This window comes from Manis javanica, chromosome 13 (genome assembly GCF_040802235.1).
Source record: "Manis javanica isolate MJ-LG chromosome 13, MJ_LKY, whole genome shotgun sequence".
Taxonomy (NCBI): Eukaryota; Metazoa; Chordata; class Mammalia; order Pholidota; family Manidae; genus Manis; species Manis javanica.
The window spans coordinates 95,673,043-95,695,043 of NC_133168.1; the positions used below are offsets into that span (position 1 = coordinate 95,673,043).

Sequence of the window (22,001 nt, forward strand, 5' to 3'; positions counted from 1 at the left end):
TCCGACATGACAGTTCTTACGCTTCTATTGGCTGTGACAATTTCTCAAAGACTTTCTGGTTTGGGGTAACTTTTTCAAGGGCTTAGTGAGGTATTTTGTAAAATATCTCTCAACTGGGATTTGTGTTTTTCTTAGTTAGACTGGGGTGATGGGTTTTAGGGAGGAAGCCCTTAGAGGTCAAGTGCCATTCTCACCCACCTTATCAGGGGTCCATAGTATCAACAAGACATTACTGTTGATGTTACCTGGCTTCAGGCAGTTTGTCAGGTCTCTCCACTATATATATTTTTTCTCTCTCCTCTCTATACTGTACTCTTTGAAAGAAATGAACAGCCCACACTTAACGAGTGGAGATGAAACATTTTTATTTGAAAAAAACTGACAAACCAGTTAATTTAGACTTGGATATTTGGCAGACATCTCAAAAATGAATTGAGTCTGTCACCTCAAGGAAAATAACTGACAGTATTTGCCAATGGTAAAATTTGAGCTTTCGAGGAAAAAACTAAATTTTTCTAAACTTGCTTGTTTCTTGATACTTCAACATTTTTCCTGATGAAATTGATACTAACTAATGTGATTTCTCAGTATTAATGAAATGTGTCAAACATTTGGAAGAGCTGCAAACTAGGTTCACTGGTATTTCCAAATAACCAATGCATGTCACAAAATCATGTGGGGCAAAAACACATTCCACTGCAAGGCAGACCTATGGATTTTAATGTTAACGGTATGAAAAGTTTATGAATATAGTTTCAGATACCATGTTGTAATTAACCTTTAGGACCTACCACTTGTTGAGTTCTGGTATCAAAGTATCCACAATTACCTGAAACAAGGTTATTAAAATGCATCTCTTCCAAACATGGGAATGAGTGAGGCTGGATTCTCTCCATGTAATTCAACCCAAACAACTTAGCACAACAGATTTGATATGGAATCAGATATGACAATACAGCTGTCAGAGATTTGTGAAAAAGTAGACCACTACTTGTTTTTTAGAAAAAGTTTTCCATAAAAATGGTGTTTATGTCAACACATATGGGTTTTTTTTTTTTACTAAATTACTATTTTTTTAATTCTTCAATTTCTAAATAGGGTAAAACCCACTTAAACAAAAGCTCTCTGGGGGTCCTCAAATAGTATTTAGAAGTACACAGGAGTCCTGAGACCAAAAAAGTTCAGAACTCCTGGTCTTGAGCAACCACAATACCACCACGAATTAAAATCTATGAAATGAAACACAGATAGGCAGGCAGTAATACACACACATACACGTATTTGTAGCGCATCAGTGATTAGGTATAATTACACAAGAAAACATAAGTCACAAGATGTCAGCCTCTGCAAATGGAATCCCCAACAGCTGCAAACACGAGACACCGCATTAGCAAGCCAAATACGCCGTGCCATTGCCACCTGAACTTGGAATTGGTGACAAATTACTGAAGTTAAAGAAAATGGCTGGTTCAACCCTCTATGTGGTCATATTCCTGACAAAATTATTTGACATTAAAAATGCACAAATGCAATGCAGTATCCTGGGTTGGACCCTGCAATAATACTAAATGTTAGTGGACAACCAGATTAACACTAGATTCAACTGTCACTTTGGTACATCTTTAACTTTCCTCTAAATATTCAAGTCAGTCTTCTGAAGAAGTGCAAAAAAATGCTTTTGAGTATGTCAAGTAGCATTTAGTTATAAATTGAGGTAATGGCAGCTTCCCGACCACGTGAATGATCCAGTGGAACTTTCGGTGGACGCCAGGGGTCAGGGAAGACTGCGCAGGAACACTCAGGTGGGCGGGGCTGTTCCAGGCATTCAGAGCATCCAGTGTCCCTGACTGTTGCCTTCTAAATGTTGAGGGGTGCCAAGGGGAAGCACCTCTAGTGTTGAGACCATTTTAGCAGTGCATCCTTTGTGACTTATCCTCAAAGGATTAATAGGGACTCTAGAAATTATCTTGGTCCTAATGTTGAATCTAGAATTGAATGTTAAGGTTGAAGCAAAAACCTCAGGTATTTCTAATTCCTCTTTAACAACCCATCTAACTGGGTAATTCAGTAGGTGGTTGTCTTGCCGTTTTCGTGGATTGAACAGTACACCCAACTGGTGACAACAGAATCTAGTTGTCCCAAGCCCGCAAACCACCACAGCGGCCCCAGCACCATGACTGTGGAAATGACTTAAAACAAATGGCTAGTAGCTTACTTAGTTCCTGGCTGCACTGCTCTCACTGCAAGTGCTCAGTAGCAATGCTGGGGCAAGTGGCTGCCTGTTGGCACAGCCCAGGTGCATGACCGCACTATCCCCATCAAGTTCTACTGGACAGCCCCGGGTGACTGTGGAGGCCTGCTGCACTGCCCTGGATTATACAGGTCTCCTTGGACTTTCCTCTGGGCCCCACTGACACAGGAACTGACTCCTAAGTAGCATGGCACCTTTTGCCATGTAGTATCACTGATGGCCATGCCAACTGGCACACAGGAGTCCATCCCAGCCCAAGTGCACCGAGAAGCCGCATGGATGCACACACAGTCACCACCTTATCAAATTTATTATTCCAATGGCACTAATACAGCTGGAGGTGCTCATGGTGACATTGCAGTCTCCTGCCTTCTAGCTTCTGTCCACAGAGAAACATCTACTTGCTGTTCCTTCCCCGCTTCTGGGGGGGTATCCACTACGGGCCATTTACCCAAATATACCTCTTAATGCATTTAATTTTTTTTTGGACATTTGAGTCTCCCTCTGAAATGGATAAAAGTGTTGGGTGCCCCATCCCGCCTCCCCCAACCCCACAGGCCAAATAAGTCCCTGCTGTGAGGGCATTTCTGCTGCCTCTGGAATCTTGAAATAAATATCAGAAGAAACGGCATCAAGTATTCATGTTGAGCGATGGCACGGAGTGGGCCCCAGAACCGGCAGGCAGAGGTCACTGTGTCTAGGCAGTCTCGAGGTGTCGTGGAGAATGCAGGGCTTGTTGCTGTGGTCGATCACCAGCCGGGTGCAGGGGCTGTGCCGAGTCCCACCCAGGCTGGCGGGCTGCAGGGAGGGCCACCTACAATTTGTCCAGGAAGTTGTCCAGGGCTGGGATGCCTTCCTTCAAGCCTTTGCGCTTGCGTGTCTCGGCCACCACCTGGCTGGGTCGGCTGGTGTTGTCGAAGGGGTCTCCGGGCAGGATCTGCCAGTGGTCAAACACGCACTGGGGGAACGCCTGGCCGCCCGTGTTGGACCTCAGGTCGGCAGTGAAGCCTGCAGAGAAGGGCGGAACAGGGCTCACTGAACTGCTCAGGGAACTTGGTTCCTGCTAGCTCCTTGGCCCAGCCAGAGGGGGAAGGACACACAGGCACACACCAGACACCACCAAGTCCAGGAGACATAGGTTGAGTCTGATGTTAAACCCCTATCTCATGCACCTCACCCTAGTCTTACCCCAAAACCACTAATTAGTAATATAGTGGCCTTCGAGGGCCTCCGCTTGGTCGTTCTCAGGGTTATTCTCAACTACAGCACAGCTGCTCTGCAGTCTGTGTTCTGAAAATATCACCAAGTTATACACCAAAGCTTCACCCAAACTGAGCGATTCACAGTCCATACAAGCAGCAGACCACCTCCACCTTCACAGCTATGCTGTTCCCACCTCCCAAATGCACAGGACAGCAGCAGCTCCTGTCAGCCCCACTCTGGACCTGCATGTGGGAGCAAGAACCGGGCCTACTCTAGGTGAGGGCAGCTGCAGGCCTACTGGGCTCCACCCTGAAGCCAACGTGCAACACACAGTGGGCATCTTGAGGGATGCACCAGGCTGGGACTTACCAAAGGACTCGTTGACAGGCAAGTAAGCCTTCACGATGAACATGGGGGTGCCGGCCACCTGTGACTCCTCAAAGACATGGCCCCGCTTCCTGTTCAGTACACCATAGATGCCACCAACCACTTGTTCTGGACACTGTCAGGCAGAAGAAGCTATGAAGCAGCTGTTGGGCATGGGGAGACCAAGGACAGCAGCAGAAGGGCTGGGCTTCCCTACCTGGATCTCCACAAGATAGATGGGCTCCATGAGCCGGGGCTGGGCAGTCAGCACACTGGCATAGAGGCAGCGCCGGGCAGTGGGGATGATCTGGCCACCCCCACGGTGGATGGCATCGGCATGCAGCGTCACATCATGGACATCAAAGCGTACACCCCGCATGTTCTCCTCACACAATGCCCCCTGCAGGGGAAGGGGACCAAGGCCACCATTTAAGCTCCTGCTTCTACTATCTCTTCGGAAAGGGGTCAGTCCAGGGCTCTCTGCCTATGCCAACACATCTAGGTCTCCACCCATAGGGACCTAGCATAGCATGTCTTGTTCAACTTGGCATCCTTGGGACCCTCTCTGAGACTGGACCCCTGGCCCCATTTCGCCAACAAGGAAACAAGTAGAGATGACAGCAAAGATACCCTCACAGGTATGCATCTCTCTGGCCCCTAAGAACCCCACTGAGGACTCCAACGCTAGGCGATGCATCATCAGCGGGAGCCCCTCACCTCCTTGGTGGCCCACTGGAAGCCAGCCACCACGCTGTCCTTGATCTCATTGAGGTACTGCACACCCTTGGTGATGTCAGTGAGGATGTTGGGGCCAGTGCCATCAGGCCCAAAGCACCAGATCTTGCGGGCCTCAGCCACATCCCACTCATACTTCTCGGCCAGGTAGCGGGCCCGCTGCTTGAGCTCCTGGCGGGCAGACACCTCACCCTTATCAATATCCTCTGCCAGGCCGTCAGGGAAGGGCCGTGCCTTCATGTACAGCCGGTTGTGCTTATTGGGGGACTTGGAGAGGCAGAGCACGTTTGACTCCTCGCTGACAGTCTCTCGGTACGAGACCACTGGGTCAGATTTCTGCAATGAAGTGCAAAGGTTAGGCCTGGTCACAGGTGGTGGTGACTGCCAAGCAGTGGGCAGGAAGTCAGAAAAATACATTTTGGTGGCACATGCACATCTCACTTCTGTGCACACTCCAGGCATGTAGCTGCTCACGCCTTGTGTGGGAGAATGCCCTCTGCTAACAAGGACCAGTTAAAGTTACCACACATGTTGTGAAATTCCACCTAGCATTAACTGGAAAAAGCAGGCACTGGCTTAATCCCATTTTCTCATGTTAAGGTTAGTCTTGTCATGCAAACAACTCCGAAAAGCGATTTAATCATTCATTGAATAAAAATCAGAGACTTGAATTTTTGAGAAAGGAACGAAAGGGTTTAAGGGACACCAATATGCAATGAAGCACAAAATTGGGCGAACACACCCATGGAGGATCTGAGGACAAAAACCAGAGCACCTGCCAGCCAGGCCTCAAGGTGGCTGCAGGAACCCAAAGGTCTGTGCTCTTCCCAAATTTCTGGTAAACAGTCTTGCTGGAGAGCAGCAGACCCCGCAGGCCCCCCCAGCTCAAAGCCTTTGAGGACACACATAAACTGCTAGTCCCACAACAGCACACTGTATCTGACAAGACTGGGTCAAAGAACCCAGCACCCCAGAGTGGATCCTCAGAGCCAGGATGGCCTGGGGACTGGCCTCACCTTGATGGGGATGCAGGCGTGGTCCTCCTCCAGGTCCTTCAGGCAGATCTCCAGGTGCAGCTCGCCAGCCCCTGCGATGATGTGCTCCCCCGACTCCTCAATGATGCACTAGGGGAGGCCAAGCATTAGCCCAGGGGCGCTGACCCAGGACCTCGGGGAGCCCAGGGGATGCCAACAGGACGAAAGCAGGCACCAGGCTTCCCCGCACCTGAAGATGGACTCTCAAGATGCAGTTTTCAGGGAAGCTGTCAGGGACTTGTGGCAGGCACCCAAGGCCTGTGTGCCTTTTTTTTTTTGCTGGTTCTCAGCATTAATAGCTTTAAAAAGATCTCAGCAACAGCCAACCTACAGAGATCGATCCATGTAGCCTATGAAACACGGCTGGCTTCCTGGGCAGAGAACTTCCATTTAAATGGGCAACAGCACTCGGCACACACCCCCATTTTCCAAGCTTTCTGAAACTCCTTTTACAAGAAACCACCCAGTATTTCCAGCTCAGCCACCCAGGACATAAGCCACCACCCACCTCCGCAGGTGGTGTGCTGCCTCCCACTGGGCGCCACCCACCTGCACCATGGGGTCGGACTTGGCCAGCCGCTTCAGGCCCTCCACCAGCTTGGGCAGGTCAGCTGGGTTCTTGGCCTCCACGGCGACCCTGACGACGGGGCTCACACTGAACTTCATCACCCGCATGTTGTGGGCATGCTCAAAGGTGGTGATGGTGCCCGTCTTCACCAGGAACTGGTCCACACCCACCAGCCCCACGATGTTCCCGCAAGGCACATCCTCAATGGGCTCCACATAACGGCCCATCATCAGTATTGTCCTGAGAGACACACACAAAGCCATCAAAGCAGCAGGAGTGGGGTGCCAGACCCCCAAACGGCCAGAAGCCTTCCTTCCACATCCTGTGACGGACCCTCTTGCCTGGACAGGTGGTGCCATTCCCCAGCCTCAACCCTTGCCTCCGCCTTGTAACCTAGCTTCTGATACAGCCAGGCAGCCACCTGCATGTCCTGTGCCCTCCGTGCAGGGAAGCACACCCAGCCCAGAGCAGATGTGAACACACCAGAGAAACCCAACGGCTGACCAGAGGCCGTGTGCCCCCCTCATGGTGAGGGTCCCAAGAGGCTACAGGGGACAGAGGCTGTCTTCCTGCTAACTGTGCCCAGAGCAGTGGGGTGGGCACTTCCACACATCACCTCGGCAGTCAGTCTGAGTGCCTACTCTCAGCATGCGGCAAAACCACACCACCGCCCGAATTCTAGGACATCTGTCTCAACTACCGCTAGCTGGGGAGAAGGGGGAGCTCACTGCTTCCCAGTGCCTCATCAAGGCAAGCCCTTAGCTTCTCCAGGAACTTATTCACCCTCACTGGGTAGTGAGAACGAGAGGGTGGCTGGAGGGGCTCCGAGCACCTCCCACTGGGGGGAGCACAGAGGGGGAACCGGCCTGCCTCACAGGCACGCCAACCCACCGGCGCCTCACCTCTGGATCGGCTTCAGGTACAGGTCCTCCTTCTTCCCAGGTGTGTAGTTGGGCCCCATGATCCTGACCTTCAGGCCAGTTGACACCAGCCCTGAGAAGACCCGGCCAAACGCATAGAACCGACCTTTGTCGGAGGTCGGCACCATTTTGGAAATGTACATCATAAGAGGGCCTTTGGGATCACAGCTTTTAATGCCTGAGGAGCAAGAAAAACCCCGGAGGGGTAAAAGTGATTCCTTCACAGCAGTCTCCTAGAATCCTGAGGCCCACAGCTCGGTGAAGAATTTACCTTCCCACCTCCTCCTGGGCCTCTGGCCCGGCATCCTAACCCCAGGGTGCAGCTACACCCCACATACCCATGGCTGCCTCGTCATCTGGGGGCCCTTCGTACAGGAGCTCGCAGCGGTATTTCTGGGCCGTCACAGGGGAGGGCAGATGGATGGTGATCATCTGCAGCAGGGCGTCCCCAGCAGGCAGCCAGCGGCGCATCACAGCCTATAGGAGGGAACATGAGACCCCTGAAAGGAAGGTTTGGGGAAACCCCACGACCCTTGGAATTTAAACACCCATTAGAGGGATCCTAGGATGCTCAGCACCCTTTAAAAGGGCAGTGCCAACCCGAAGTCTCCTGCCCACCCCTGCTGGCATCAGGGCTGCAGCTGGTGATGCTGCTGGAGCCAGGCCGGAAGGGCTGGCGGGCCATCCCCAGCAGAGAGCCCTGGGCTGCCATGTCGAAGTGAAGCAGCACCTCATGTGCCGGGACTCGGGGCGCCCCTCCGCACTCACCTTCAGGAGTGGTTTGCCCTCTTTGTCCTTATCCTCACTGTCCAGCTTGATGTCCAGTTTCTCAATCAGTTTTGCCGTCTCCTCCTTCTTGAAAGTCATGATTGCATCAAATACCTAACACCAGGGGGAAGACAGAAGAGTGGGCTTGGGAATGTACTGGGGAAGCCTACAACAGCTTCCTGCTAAGGAGACTAGAGCCAGAGAAGGAAGGACAGGGCTGTAAAAATCCAGAGCCAAATGGGCAAATCTCGGGGAAAAGACCGTTGAAGGACTGTTATCTTAAATGACAAGCTCCATGCTGACTTATGAACCCTTAACACATTTTGATGTGAACACGTTCAACTACAAGTGCTTAAACCCCACTGGCTAGACACCCCAACCTTCCTGTCTCTTAACCCCCAACTCTAACCCCAGCCAGGGAGGCCACCGGCCCCACCAAGAAGCCCAGGCCTAGCATGTCAGGGTGGAGCCCTGGAGCTGAACCCTGGGTGTCTGTCCGCCTCACCATCCTCCAACAACCTCTACACAGCCCAACAGCACCTTGCCACAGGCTGCAGTGCGTCATGGAACAAGTCCTCTGGGACCTGCTGGGCTTAACAGCACAGAGGACGCTCAGTCATGAAGCTCATGCAGCAGCTCACCTTGAAAATGGGGTCCAGGATGAGCTGGCAGAATGTCCGTGGCAGCTTCTTGCCATCAGGGCTGGTGGCAGACTTGCTGAATTTGCCATTGGCTGGATCAAAGTACCTGGTGAAGGCCCAAACAACCAGGTTAGGGAGTTCTGGGGGCACCCAGGTGGGCCTAAAGAACAGGTTGGGCAGGACCCCTCAGGCATTTGGTGGTCCCAAGCCACATCACTGTCACCACTAGATCCCCACCCACCACCCACCCCACGAGTCTGCCCCACAGCACTCACCGGTCACCCCATAGCTTTTTCATCATGTCCTCCACTTTCTTGGCCCGCTCAGCAGGCCCCAGTTGGCCCTCGCCCTTGGCAGCAAACTTGGCCACATACATCTCTGCAAATTGTTTCAGGGTAAAAGCCCAACCATGGAGGCCAGACCCAAAGCCAACAGTACCGAGGACAGGGTCAATCTGAGGACAGAAGAAAGGTTGTGAATGGGGACTGTTTTGACAGAAACCACAGCTACCCAGTCCCTGGGCACCATGGGCCTCAGACACCAGATTTCTTCAATAGCCATCAGGTCAAAGTGAAGAAATTTCAGTCATCACGTGCAGGGCACCCAGCTCCACCACCATGCCCTCCACCTGCCCAGGACCCTGTCAGCTGGCAGGATAACCCATACTTTCAACCCTACCCCCAAAACTCAACTGCAAGATAATGTCGGTTTCAAAAACACTCCAGCTGCCTTCTTCATCCCTTCGATGTCTGTCACTGGCAAACCCACTTTCAGATTTCCCAAGAATCCCCAAGGGCTCTAGAGTCAGCAGTGGTTCCAGGGGGCAGCCCCCATGGGGAAAGGTCACCGCCCTTCCAATGTGTGGGACTAGCACCGCCCACCTAGTGGGGGACCCAGGAGAGGTACTGGGGGCAACAGCAGCCCACCGTGGGACCCCAGCTGCAGCACACAGGCCACCTACCATGATGTTGCCCATAGGGCCGCTCTCCCCCTCCCCGTAGGTGGAGATGATGACGTTGACGTTCTCCACGATGCGCTGGAAGGTCTGGTAAAGCTCCTCAGGCTCCAGCTGCAGCTCGAGCAAAGCTCGGTCCATCTTGTTCATCATCAGCACAGGCTTGATGCGCTCAGCAATGGCCTGTCGCAGCACTGTTTCTGTCTGCACGCACACACCTGGGGCCAAGCAGGGAGCAGGTGTTTTCATCAGCCAGAGGGATAACAGCCCCAGGATCCAAGCCATATGAGGAGGAAGCCACTGCTTACCAGACACACAGTCCACCACCACCAAGGCACCATCGGTGACGCGCAGGGCGGCTGTCACCTCTGAGGAGAAGTCCACGTGCCCAGGGGAGTCAATGAGGTTGATGAGGAAGCCAGAGCCATCCTTGCTCTGCTTGATGAAATTCAAGTCGTTCTCCGAAAGCTCATAGAAGAGGGAGATGGCCCTGAGAAGATTGCGGCAGGTGGGAGAGATGGAAGCCACACCTCAGGTGCTGCAGCTCTTGACCACCTTCCCCATGACCCTTGGACTTGGCCTGGCCTCCTGCCCAAAGGGCCATCAGAACAGATGCCTTTAATCATCCCCAAGCAAGGGTGTGATCCATTGGAAAGCCAGGTCCACAGTCCAAGAGAGACACTGCAAACCTTCTCCTCTCCCTGAATTACTCATCCCGAGACATCAGGTTTCCCACCCAGAGGCTTCTGCAGTGCCCTGGGCCAGGGAAACCCACCTTTCTGGCGCAAGCTGCTCTGAACCCACCTGCCAACCGCGACCTGGTTCCTCCCAGACTCAACATAACTGATCCCCAACAGGAACTGAACAACCTGGAAGACCTAGACTACATTTCACTCCTCCCTCTGCCTCCAGAGCCAGCTGTTAACAAGTCTCAAGACAGATCACCAGAAAAAATAAAAGTCCTCTCACAAATTACCAGTTAAAAATAACTAGCAATTACTGTCACTTTGCTTTGGGTTCTCACCCAAAGGACAGGATGCAGCACAGGCTGTTTAGAACACTACTGGATGCCCGTTCCACCCTCTCAGTCCTGGCTCCCCAGGTAGGGAAGCCACTGGGTTAAGTCCCCTTTCTATGGTCCCCCAGACACCAATAACACCGCTGTTTGCAGACCCTGAACCCCATTCTCATACAGAGACCCAGCCGAGTGCTTCACTCATCTCCCCAGCAGCCTCAGGGAAGTGGCAGTGTGTGCCGTCTTCTCCCCAAGCCCCCAAGGCCAGGGGCAATCCCTCCCCTGCCCTGCCAGGAGAGCACCAGGGCTTGCTCACGTCGATTTGATGGTGATGCAGCGCTCCTGCTCGTCCTTCCGGGTGTCAGTGAAGCGGGTCTCCCCGGCCCGGGCAGAGGCAATGATACCAGCCTTGCACACCAGAGAGTCCGTCAGCGTGGACTTGCCGTGGTCCACATGGGCAATGACGGACATGTTCCGGATGTTGGCCTTCTTGTCCATGATGGCCCGGATCTGATCTACTGTGAAGTTCACCTGGGCGGGGGCGGCGGGAGGATCAGACTGCTGGATGCCTCCAGGAACCAGGACTGGCAGAAGGACTCCGACCAATAGAGAGACTGCCAGGCCACAGCCAGGAATGGGACTGGTCCTGTGGCAGCCCCAACTTCCACCCAGACTCCCAGGTCTCTCTGCTGACACCCCCGTTAAAATGCCACTCATTCCATCTCTGAAAAGCCAGATTCTGGCAGACATTTAGAAATGACAACCCAGCGTGGAGTCTGTGGAATTTATGTCCTAGGATGACAACACATTTCCTCTGGACGGAGTAGATTTGTGGGAGTCCATCTAAACAGTATGAAAGGGATGAAGTTCCCCCCCAAAATGCCTTCCCTGTTGCCACTGGGATAACCCCCAGGCTTCCCCCAACCAAAGCACCTCCGTAAGATCCAAGGTGACCCCTGTACCTGGGGGGCGAGGGAAGGCAACGCATTCCAGGACACTCCTAAATAGGCCGCCCCCCGCTCGGGTGGGGGGCCTGAGCAGCGCTCACGGGCACAAGCCTCCACCTCATGGGTTGGCCATCAGTCTTTCCCAATTGGGAGGTACGGGGACAAGGAGCCCGGCCAAGGTTAACGACGTTAGAAGGGAAAGGGGCTGTTTAGGTCTCGCTTTCCTTGTTTTCCCACTTCCGTGCCCGCCCACAGCCCCCAACAGAAAACCAAGCTCAAACTCCGTCCCGCCAGTTATATAAGGCGGCTCCCCTTGTCCCCGCTCCCACCTCAGCGCCCGCCATTACAGCATTTGCCACATCATCGTGTCCCACCGCCCCGCCTTCGCCCGAGCTCCAGCCGGGCCCGGGGTTCCGTGAGGTGTCGGCGCCCCCGGAAGCAGAGAAGGGCCTTCGCAAGCAGCGCAGCGCGCAGACATGGCGGCGACCTCTTCCCCAGCCCCGGCTCCGCCAGCCCCGCGGCCGCCATGTCTCCTTCGGGTTCGGAAGGCCCCAGCACTCCAGGCCCGGTAACACCGGCCGCACGGTAGCCCCACCGCCTTGCCAGGCCGCCAGCCGGACGACGCTGCTCACCATGATGACGGATGGCGGTGGATTCTCCCAGGCAGATCCGAGCTACGCGAGCCGCGCCGTGGATGGAGGCGACGACGGCGGAAGAGAACGATGACGTCAACACTCGACATTTTATAGGCCGTCGCCGGGTCATCTGACCGCGCTGCGGGGGCGGGGCGAGAATCGGGGCCGCGCCAGTTCCGCAGTTAACCCATTAGGCGCCGGCGGAAGTGCTCTAACAGAACCTGCGTACCGCGCCGGATCGGCGTGCAGCTGGGTGCAAGCCGTCGGAATTCAGTACTCAAAAAGCGAAGAGCGCCGTTTTAGCTGAGAATACTGACGACAGCAACTATATCAACTTGCAAAAGGCCAAGCAAGCTCCTCCATTAAAAAGTACGTTATAGTGTGAACAGGCTCTGTAGATTGGGGGAAGTTTGGGGAAGGGTGCTGGGACCTCTGTACTATTTTTTGCAACAACCTGTCTACATTTTAAAATAAAAAGCTTTTTTAAGAACGGGTATTGAACACTTTATTCCACAAACGCAGATTTAGCGTCTCCTGTACCAGGTATTGTCCATATAGCAGTGAACAAACCACCTACCGCCATCACTTTATGTGTTCTTAACACTAGGTACTCGAATTTCTCTGTGCCTCAATTTCTTTATCTGTAAAATGGGGATAACAAGTACTACCTCACTGTCTCGGGGAGAGTAAAATTAAATACATGTAAAGCGTTTAGCACCGTGCGTGACACAGCGCTCAATGCATATCAATTATTTTAATTAGTTATCATTCCTATTAATAAAACACTTATTTCAGGGTCGGCTTTGCCAGGTGTCAGGCATGGGGCTTAAGCGGCTTACTGGGCAATCTCCTTTTCTATTTCATTTCCTCTCCAGAGGGAGGCACAAGAAGACTGTTTTGCATTTGTGTCCTAATCTGACCTTAAGAAACTGTTGTGTTTCAGATCTTTGACTCTAGGGAATGAATTGCTATTCAGTAAAGTATCTCAATTCTATACAAAGAGCCCAGCTTAATGCCTGATACATAGTAGCCGCCCAGTAAATATTTCTTGTATCAATAAATGAGATTCTCAGCGGAAATAAACTCCCTGTGATAAGTTTTCCCCTAAATTCACTCTGTTAAAAGAAGGGACTGCGGTCGTTTCCTGGGTTGGGGCAAGAGGGGACGCAAATTCGAATCTGGACTCTAAAACCCGTGCTCTCCTCCCCTCCGTCGAAGGCTTTGCGCATTCCGCTTTGTAAAGCGCTGTCACCACCCTGGTCTCATTTAATCAAAGATTACTATCACCAACCCACATTTAACCGAGGGGGAAACTGAGGCAGGTAGGCGCTGCTCAATGAATGGCTATTGAATGAGCGAGGCTCAGCGTTAGAGGGAGGAGGCAGGCAGGCGATGTCAGTGCTCGGAGTCTAAGTACCCACACCTGTGTTCGTGACACTTTTTTTTTATGTTCTTTTCAAGGCAAATGCATGCGCCATTCGGAGGACGCATTTTCAGTAGATGGGTATCCAGTTTCCCATTCTTAATAAATGTTTTTAATCCTAGAAAACATTGTTTTAACTGTAAACGCACTGAGCACCCACTCTGTGCTGGGCTCCGTATTAGGCACTTCGCAGCACTTCCTTGCAAATGTGGTGTTTCGTTTGGAAAGCAAGGGTTTTCAATTAAGAGGGAGTTGAATTTGCTCAAGAAAATAACTGCTTACTGAGAAAATTTAATTTAGTGTAAACTGACGAAGCAGGCGAGAGTGAGATTTAATCCTTCTCTCCATTGCTAACCTTCTTCGGGTAGGTAACCCCACAGTTGCAGTGTTGGGACCAAATACTAGCAGGGGATCTCTACCCACCGTTATCCCCAGACCCACTTTTAGTGGAAGCTTGCGGGAGGAGCGGGAGTTCAGCAGCGAGCAAAAGCAACCACAGCCAGATTCAAGGTCTGCAGTGATAAACACTGATGGGGGTAAAGTCCCGGGAAGAATCACCGGAAAAAAGTGGCCTCTGCAGGGAGGTTTGTTTGCGCACGCGCCCGCTAGGGCTTGGGGAGGGCGCGGAGAAAGCGGCAGCGGCCCCTGCTGACCAGCGGCCGCCACTGCATGCTGGTTGGGTCTGCCTTTCGGGACTTTTGACCGCTTATTAGATGCCGGGCCTTTAAATCAATTAATTCACTTCCTCCTCCCGTCAATCTGGGCTTTGGGTGAGCTTGTTTATTCTGGAGGAAACAGGCTCAGAGAAGTGTATGGATTTGCCCAAGGTCACACAGCTAATTGGAGCAGCACCAAGTGACTCAAAAAGGAATGGTTTTATTCAGTCTTAAATATTATTTTATTTAAGTATTATTTTAAATAATACTTTAGCTAAATATATCGCATATTTATTTAAATATTATTTTATTTATTCAGTCTGGAATATTATTCAGTCTTAAAAAGGAAGGAAATTCTGACACCTGCTACAGCGTGAAATCTTGAGGACATTATACTCAGTGAAATACACCAGTCACAAAAGGACAAATACAGTATGATTCTGTTTAGAGGATGCCCCGTGGAGGAGTCACACCCATTGAAAGGAAAGGAGATGGTGGGGCAGGGGGCTGGGGGATGGGGATGGGGGGTCAGTGTTTCACGGGGACAGTTTCAGTTTGGGAGGATGAGAAAGTTCTACAGACAGATGGTGGGGATGGTTGCACAATAATGTGCTTAATGAACTAAACCGCACACTTTATGGTTAAAATTATAAATGTTTTGTGTATTTGAACCACCATAAGAAAAGGCAAATTTTAATCAGGGAGCAAGTCTGTTTCAGTATTATTTCCCGAATGTATTTCAGATTTGGTGAACCAAAACCAGACATCCTGAGTTTAAATTCTGGTTCTGGCCTCACTGGCTATATGACCTTGGGCGTGTTGCTTGAGCCTCAGCTTTGCACGTAAAATATTGAATCACAGTAGGACCTATTTTATTATGAGGTTCTGATGACACTTTAAAAACGTAGTACCTGGCATATAGTATTCCCTATTTAAGAGTTTGTTCCTGTTATGGGCTGAATTGTGTTCCCCCACACACACACCAAAAAAAAATCACGTATTAAAGTCCTAACCCCCAGGACCTCAAAATGTGACTGTATTTGGAGATGCGGTTTTTAGAGAGATAATTAAGTTAAAATGAGGTCGGTTATGGTGTACCTTCATCCAGTATGACACTCGTACAGGTGAGACTAGGACACAGACACTCCCAGAAGGAAGGAGCCAGAGAGAAGATGCCCATTTGGGTGCCAACCAGAGAGGCCTTAGAAAAAAACAGCCCCACTGATAGGTTGATCTCAGACTTCTGGCCTCCAGCTCTGAGAGACAATAAATTTCTGGTCTTTAAGCCATCTGTTGTGTGATATTTTGTTACAAAAGCCATAGCAAATTAATATAGCCCCTATTATGGGATAAAAACACCAGATTTTACATATTGCACACATTTTTTCTACCAGCATTTGTTAGCACCTACAACACGCTGGGCAGGGCTTGGGACCAGGGTGAGCATAATGGGGCCTTTGTCTGGTGCAAAATATAAGAAGGCTCCAGACAACTCAGTCATCATGATAATGATATTTGAATGCCATTTTTGTTTAAAACCAAAGGAACACCAAAAGCCCAGGATGAACAAAGCATTAACATTTTAAATAAAGACAGGACCAGTCTTGGTGATTTTTCCTTAACCTTGGGGTCCAGCCTGACTGCGAACAGTTCTTGGGTAGGTAGTCCCGTTAGAGGCCTTAAAGCAGTGTGGTATTGAATTCTCCCTCAATGGCCTTAGGCAGTGGTTATTGCACTCTCTAGAGGGGAAATGGTAAAAGCAGCAGCTCCAAGGAAAAGCTGGTGCCTATGATCATGGCTTTGAGGACAAGACAGACTTGTTCTCCCACGCAGGGGGCTTTTTCGCCGTGGCAGTGTGCAATCCCACTTTACCAAGGCTTAAACTGAGAGCCTTAGGGTACACATGGAGATGGCAGTGTATTCAGGACTCCACTTCTGTGAGGACTCCCAGCAGGCCCTTAGAGGCTTCATTAGAGCCCTTAGCAAACTGTTTTTGCATTTCATTGCTTTCAAGCTGCCCTGGGGCTGGGGGACTTTCCAGTGGCGCTGCCCCTCCCAGCCTGCAAACATGCCCTTTAGCTTTGCATACTCAACACCCCTCAGACCTAGCACTTACTGGCCCAGCAGTTGTTTCCTGGGATCCTGTGGTAGGAGACAAAAAATCCAGGCAGGCCCCTGTAGGGGGCCATGGGAGTTGACTGGCTGTCGTGGAGGAAATAGTCAATCAAATATTTGCAAATACTTTCAAATTGTGCATGGAAGGAGAGAGAGAATGAGCAAAAGAGAGGGTAGAATAAGGAAGGGCTATGAGTTAGCTTGAGAAACCAGGGTGGACTGCCTAGAGGAGGTAACTTAAATTGTACATGAAAGATGAGAAAGCATTCAATGAACAAAAGCAGAGCAGGCACTCCAGGGAGAGGGAACAGCAAATGCAAAGGCCCTGCGGTGGGAGGCACAACAAAGAAACAATGAAAAACGAGTGTGCCTCTGTAACACAAAAAGGGAGTGTAAAAGGACAGGAGAGGGCTTAAAGCAGACTCTAGGACAACAGTCAGCTAACTTTTTCTTAAAAGGCCATATAGAAACATCTTGGCTTCTCCGGCCACACACTTCAGTCACAGCTTCTCAATTCTACCAACACAGCACATTAGCATCCACGGACAGCACAGACATGTACAGGCACACCTATGTTCCAATGAAACTTTATTTATGGATGCTAAAATTTGAATTTCATACCATTTTCATGAGACATAAAGATGATTCTTGTTTCGTTTTTTTTCTTCCCCATTTAAAAGTGTAAAAACCATTCTTAGCTTATGGGGCATACAGAAATAGGCAGCTGGCCGGCCATGACCCATGAGCTACAGTTTGCCACACCCCCTGCTCCAGGAGAAGGGTGTCCCTGTAATTTATCATCCAAATAGGAACACTTTATGTTTGCAAAGTTATGATTAAAGTTTAGCCAATATCCAGAAAGGGCATAAATCAAATGTATAAAATCTGGTGGCTTTCATCAAACGATACACAGCACAGTAACCAGAAGAAGATCAAAATACAGACTATGACCAGCCCCCCTGAAACCCCAGAAATCCCCCCGTGTCTCTTCCAGTCACTACCACCCAAAGATAACCACCGTCCGGTCTTCTAATAACATGGATTTAGGGGCCTGTTGTTGAATTGCATATACATTGAATCAGCCAGCTTCTTGCACATAATATTGATAGGAAGATGTGTGCATGTTGCCGATGGCCGAACTTTGTTCTTAATGCTGTTTTCCCCCTTTAACACCCTGGCACAATGTATTTATCCATTTCACTATTGGTGGGCATTGGGCTGCCTCCAGTTTGAGGCACTTATTACTAAAGCTGCTATGGAACATTGCAGTGCATGTCCTGACAATATTTCTTCTAGGAACATACCAAAGTGTGGAATTGCTGAGTCATACACTGTGCCGGATTCCAGCTTGAGTGGTTGCATCGATTTATCAAAGTGCAAATCAGAATGATTTTGAAAGCAAAAGGGATGTTAAATTACGCTGGAATGATTGTTGTAGATGAGGCTTGTCCCAGGGCCCTGGGATGTGTAGTTCCTCTGTGTATGGGAAACAGAGTGGAGACCCCAATGAGAAGACCTCTCATATATGCTGTGCCTTCTGTGAGCCTCATTTGTAAAATGGAACAGGTGATCCTCACCTTACCTCCCTGGATTGCACCCGGGAGTGACTGGGTCCCCCAGGGGACACTGGGTGATGTCTGGGGACATTTGTGGTTGTCACAACTGAAGGCCCTCCTGGCGTTGAGAGAGTAAGGGCCAGGGGTGCTGCTCAACCCCCCATGGTGCCCAGACGCCCCCCTAGCCCCACTCCCCCCAAAGAGAATGATCTGCCTGAATGTCTGCAGTGCCGAAGTTGAGAAAAACCCTGTATGTGATTTTTTTAAAGAGTATGCTCTAAATTTTTACAGTGTAGCTGGTATTCATTCATCTAACACATACTTAGTGCCTCCTCTCTGCCAGACATTGACTGAAGTGCTGGGGACACAGGACAAGCCTCCCTGTCCTGGTGGGGCTTATATTCTAGTGGGCAGGGCAAGGACAATGAATAAATGAGTTTATCATGTCAGACGTTGAGAAGAGCTGTGGAAGTAAAATAGGATTAGGGGATGATAGTACTGGAGCAGACAGCAGTACATATTTCATTTGGGTAAGAAGATTCCAGAGCAGAGACCTGAAGGTCAGGGAGAGAGCAATGTGGGTGTCTACAGGAAGGGCATTCCAAATGGGAGGACCAGCATGTGCCAAGGCCCAGGGGCCCTAAGGCCAGAGTTGGTGGGGGAGGGCGGGACCTGACTCAGTTGCTCATAGGTGCCCTCTGGTGGCTGCTCTAGGGAAGACAGACATGGAGGTAGAGTGGGTGAAGGCCCTGGTGATTGGATACACAAATGTGGCCCATCCACACACCGGAATATCACTCAGCCTTGAAAAGGAGAAAAGCCCTGATATAAGCTATGCTGTAGATGGACCCTGAGCTCACACTACTCAGTGAGAGAAGCCAGACACAAAAAGCCACATAGCCTGTTATCCCATTTATATAAAATGTTCAAAACAGGCAAATCCACAGACAGAAAGTGGATTCATGGTTGTCAGGAGCTGAAGAGGAGATGGGGCATGACTGTTCATGGGGATGGGGTTTCTTTTTGGGGTGACAGAAATGTTTTAAAATTAGAATAAGGTGATATTAGAACTCATTAAGTTGTACACTGAAAACAAACCCCTTGAATATAATTGTTGAATCATTATGTCATATACACCTAAAACTAAACATACTATTGTATGTCAACTTTATTTTAATGAAAACAAACACGAAAACAAAAAACCTTGACTCCATCCATTTTGTTGCCTTCCCTCCACTCCCTGCTCTGGTCCAGGACCCCGTCATCCTTGTCTGGGGAGCTACACCCACTCCTCCCTGGTCTCCTGCCTCCACTCCTGTCCCCCACAATCCATTTTCCACAGCTGCTAGAGGGATCTTTGTAAACACAAATTCTATTTTATCCTGTGTGCTATTTAATTTTATTGTCCACTTGGCTGGCCAAGTGCCCAGGTATTTGGTCCAACATGATTCTGGATGTTTTGTGAAGATGTTTCTGAATGGGATTAAAGTGGATTGCCCTCCCCAGTGAGGGTGGACCTCATCCAATCAGTTGAAAGCCTGAAAAGAATGGAAAACTGACCTGACGTTCTCCAAGAAAGAGGAATTCTGTAAGCAGATGACCTTCAGACTTGAATTGCAATTCAGCTCTTCCTTGGCTTTCCAGCCTACAGATTTTTTTTTTTGTACCTCCATAATTGCATGAGCCAATTCCTTAACGTAAGCCTCTCCCTCACTTTCTCTCTGTCTCTATAGATATGTGTGTACAATTCACCCTTGAACCACATAGGTTGGAATGGTGCAGGTCCACTTACATGTGGCTTTTTTTTTCCAAAAAAAATACAGTGGAAAACTTTTTTGGAGATTTGTGACAGTTTGAAAAAACATTTCTGTAGCTCATTTTATTGTGAGATTAAATAACATGCATATGTAATGTGTAACAATTGTGTTAATCAATTGTTTTTTGTTATCAGTAAGGTTTCTGGCCAATAAGGGGAGTAAAAAAAAGTTATAGGCAGATTTTTGACTGTGCAGGGGGTCAGTGTCTCTAATCCCTGTATTGTTCAAGAGTTACCTGTATTCACATCAAGGTTCAAGCTCCTTCTGTCTCTTTGCTTCTTCTTCATTAGAATATTGTGCTCCTATTTACTATAGCCAAGAAATGGAAGCAACCTAAGAGTCCATCAGTAGATGAATGGATAATGAAGATGTGGTACATATACACAATGGAATACTATTCAACCATAAGAAAGGAAAAAATCCTACCATTTGCAACAACATGGATGGAGCTAGAGGGTATTACACTCAGTGAAATAAGTCAGGCAGAGAAAGACAAATACCAAATGATTTCCCTCATTTTTGGAGAATAACAATGAACCAAAACTGAAGGACCAAAACAGCAGCAGACTCAGAGACTCCAAGAAGGGACTAGTGGTTACCAAAGGGGAGGGGTGGGGGAGGGCAGGTGGGGAGGGAGGGAGAAGGGGATTGTGGGGTATCATGATTGGTGCACATGGTGTGTGGAGGGTCATGGGGAAGACAGTGTAGCTCAAAGAAGACAAATAGGGACTCTGTGGCATCTTACTACACTGATGGGCAGTGACTGCAATGGGGTATGGGGGGGACTCGATAATAAGGGTGAATGTAATAACCACATCGTTTTTCTTCTGAAACCTTCATAAGAGTGTATATCAATAATACCTTAATTAAAAAAAATATATATATATATATATATATACACACATTGTGCTCATCCACATGACCCAAGATGGTGCGCCATTCACTTTGCAGCCAATAGGAAGAAGGATAGAGGGAAAGAGAAAGGGAGTGTGCATGTCACGTGAATCACTGGTCAGAATGTAGTTACATGACCACCCCTAGCTGCAAGGGACCTTCTGAAATGAGTTAATTTACATGAGCATTGAATTTACTAAGCTTCAGAGGGGCAAACATAAATAGATACAAGAAAACTATCTTGTATCTTCGACTAGATACAAGAAAACTTCTCAGTGTTCCAAGTATCTCACAATAAAATTTGCTCCCAATTACAAGTAACAAAATACATTGTCTCAGGTTCAAGCACTTACTTGAAACTTTATTTATAGTTCACATGAAAAAAAAACAAGGACTGAATAGACTTTGTAGGCATTAAAAGTAGTCTGCAAATAAATGTCCACACAACAGCATATTCTAGGAAAATTTAGGGTTAGACTAAAGCAGTAGTGAGGAAGTTTGGAAAAAAGATACATCTAGAACAGTGCTTTAAACATAAGGGAATATAAAAGTAACTGCAATATATTCTATATAAAGAGTTATTTGTTGTTTCGTTTTTGTTTCTGTTTTGTTTTTTTTTTCACATCAAAATATTTTTAGCCCCACCGTTTTAAATGCATGTTTACCGACTGTCCAAAATTTTAGTACCCCTCAGGCTCCTGGATATTTTAAATGATCCAAGCAACTCCTGTGTAGATGAAGCTCTCAAATTCCTTACCAAGGACATCCTTAGGTCATTTTTGTTCTCCCAGATAGTATTCGGGGAGCAGCGGTCCGCTTCAAGTAGCTAGCTACCTTTCACTTTCAGAGTTGGTGATGCTCAGTTGATTTCCGCCAAGTTAGGCACCTTGAAACAGTGACCAAGATCTAAACCCTAAACGGCATTTTACTTTTACGTCGACTTGATTTCACTGTGATAGGGCAGGCGTACATGCAGTTATGAGACCTTTCCCTTTCCACGAAAAGAATCTCCGCTTATATTAAAAACTCCGTGGCAACCTCGAACGCACTCAGGCCAATCAATCGACCCATTTCCTGGTGTGGGAATGCCGACTGGGGGCCTTGTCAGGGCCTTCTGAGGTCCCACCGACAAAGTGACCCAAGCCAGGCCAGGCCCCTGCCCTCCACGCATTCAGGGCCCGGGACCCGTGCGCCTCACCAGCCCCAGGGCGGCCGCAAGCCCCTGCCGGGCGCAGGAGCCATCGGAGACCAAGCAGCCCATCCAGGCAGCGCAGCACGGCGGCTGGATTTTTTTTTTTTTCTTTTTTAAGGTTCCCCTGTTCTGGTACATTCATCTGTTGTTTAGTAATTCCCTTGCACACTGAATAGGGCTGAGCCTTAAAACCCATAGGATATTGTGAAAATGATGGAGTGTGACTTCTGAGGTTGGCTTAGAAAAGATGTCATAGCTTCCTCCTTGCCCTCTCTGGGATCATTCACTCTGGGGAAACCAGCTCGTGTCA

The 22,001-nt window shown here is 49.3% G+C and overlaps 1 protein-coding gene and 1 non-coding gene across 2 annotated transcripts; both read right to left on the reverse strand.

The window, feature by feature from the left end:
• Window positions 1-2,545: 2,545 nt before the first annotated feature.
• On the reverse strand, window positions 2,546-12,174 carry EEF2 (eukaryotic translation elongation factor 2). The gene is made up of 15 exons (XM_017647436.3): window positions 12,036-12,174; window positions 10,773-10,987; window positions 9,750-9,931; window positions 9,448-9,659; window positions 8,762-8,940; window positions 8,487-8,592; window positions 7,846-7,959; window positions 7,416-7,554; window positions 7,060-7,255; window positions 6,139-6,397; window positions 5,572-5,679; window positions 4,538-4,891; window positions 4,038-4,220; window positions 3,824-3,956; window positions 2,546-3,259 (listed from the first exon to the last, which is right to left on the reverse strand). The coding sequence occupies exons 1-15, from the start codon at window positions 12,036-12,038 to the stop codon at window positions 3,066-3,068; spliced, it is 2,577 nt and encodes an 858-aa protein (XP_017502925.1). The 5' UTR covers window positions 12,039-12,174; the 3' UTR covers window positions 2,546-3,065.
• LOC118972417 (small nucleolar RNA SNORD37) lies at window positions 9,018-9,082 on the reverse strand. The gene has a single exon (XR_005061375.1). It is a non-coding gene; the product is annotated as a small nucleolar RNA SNORD37 (small nucleolar RNA).
• Window positions 12,175-22,001: the final 9,827 nt, after the last annotated feature.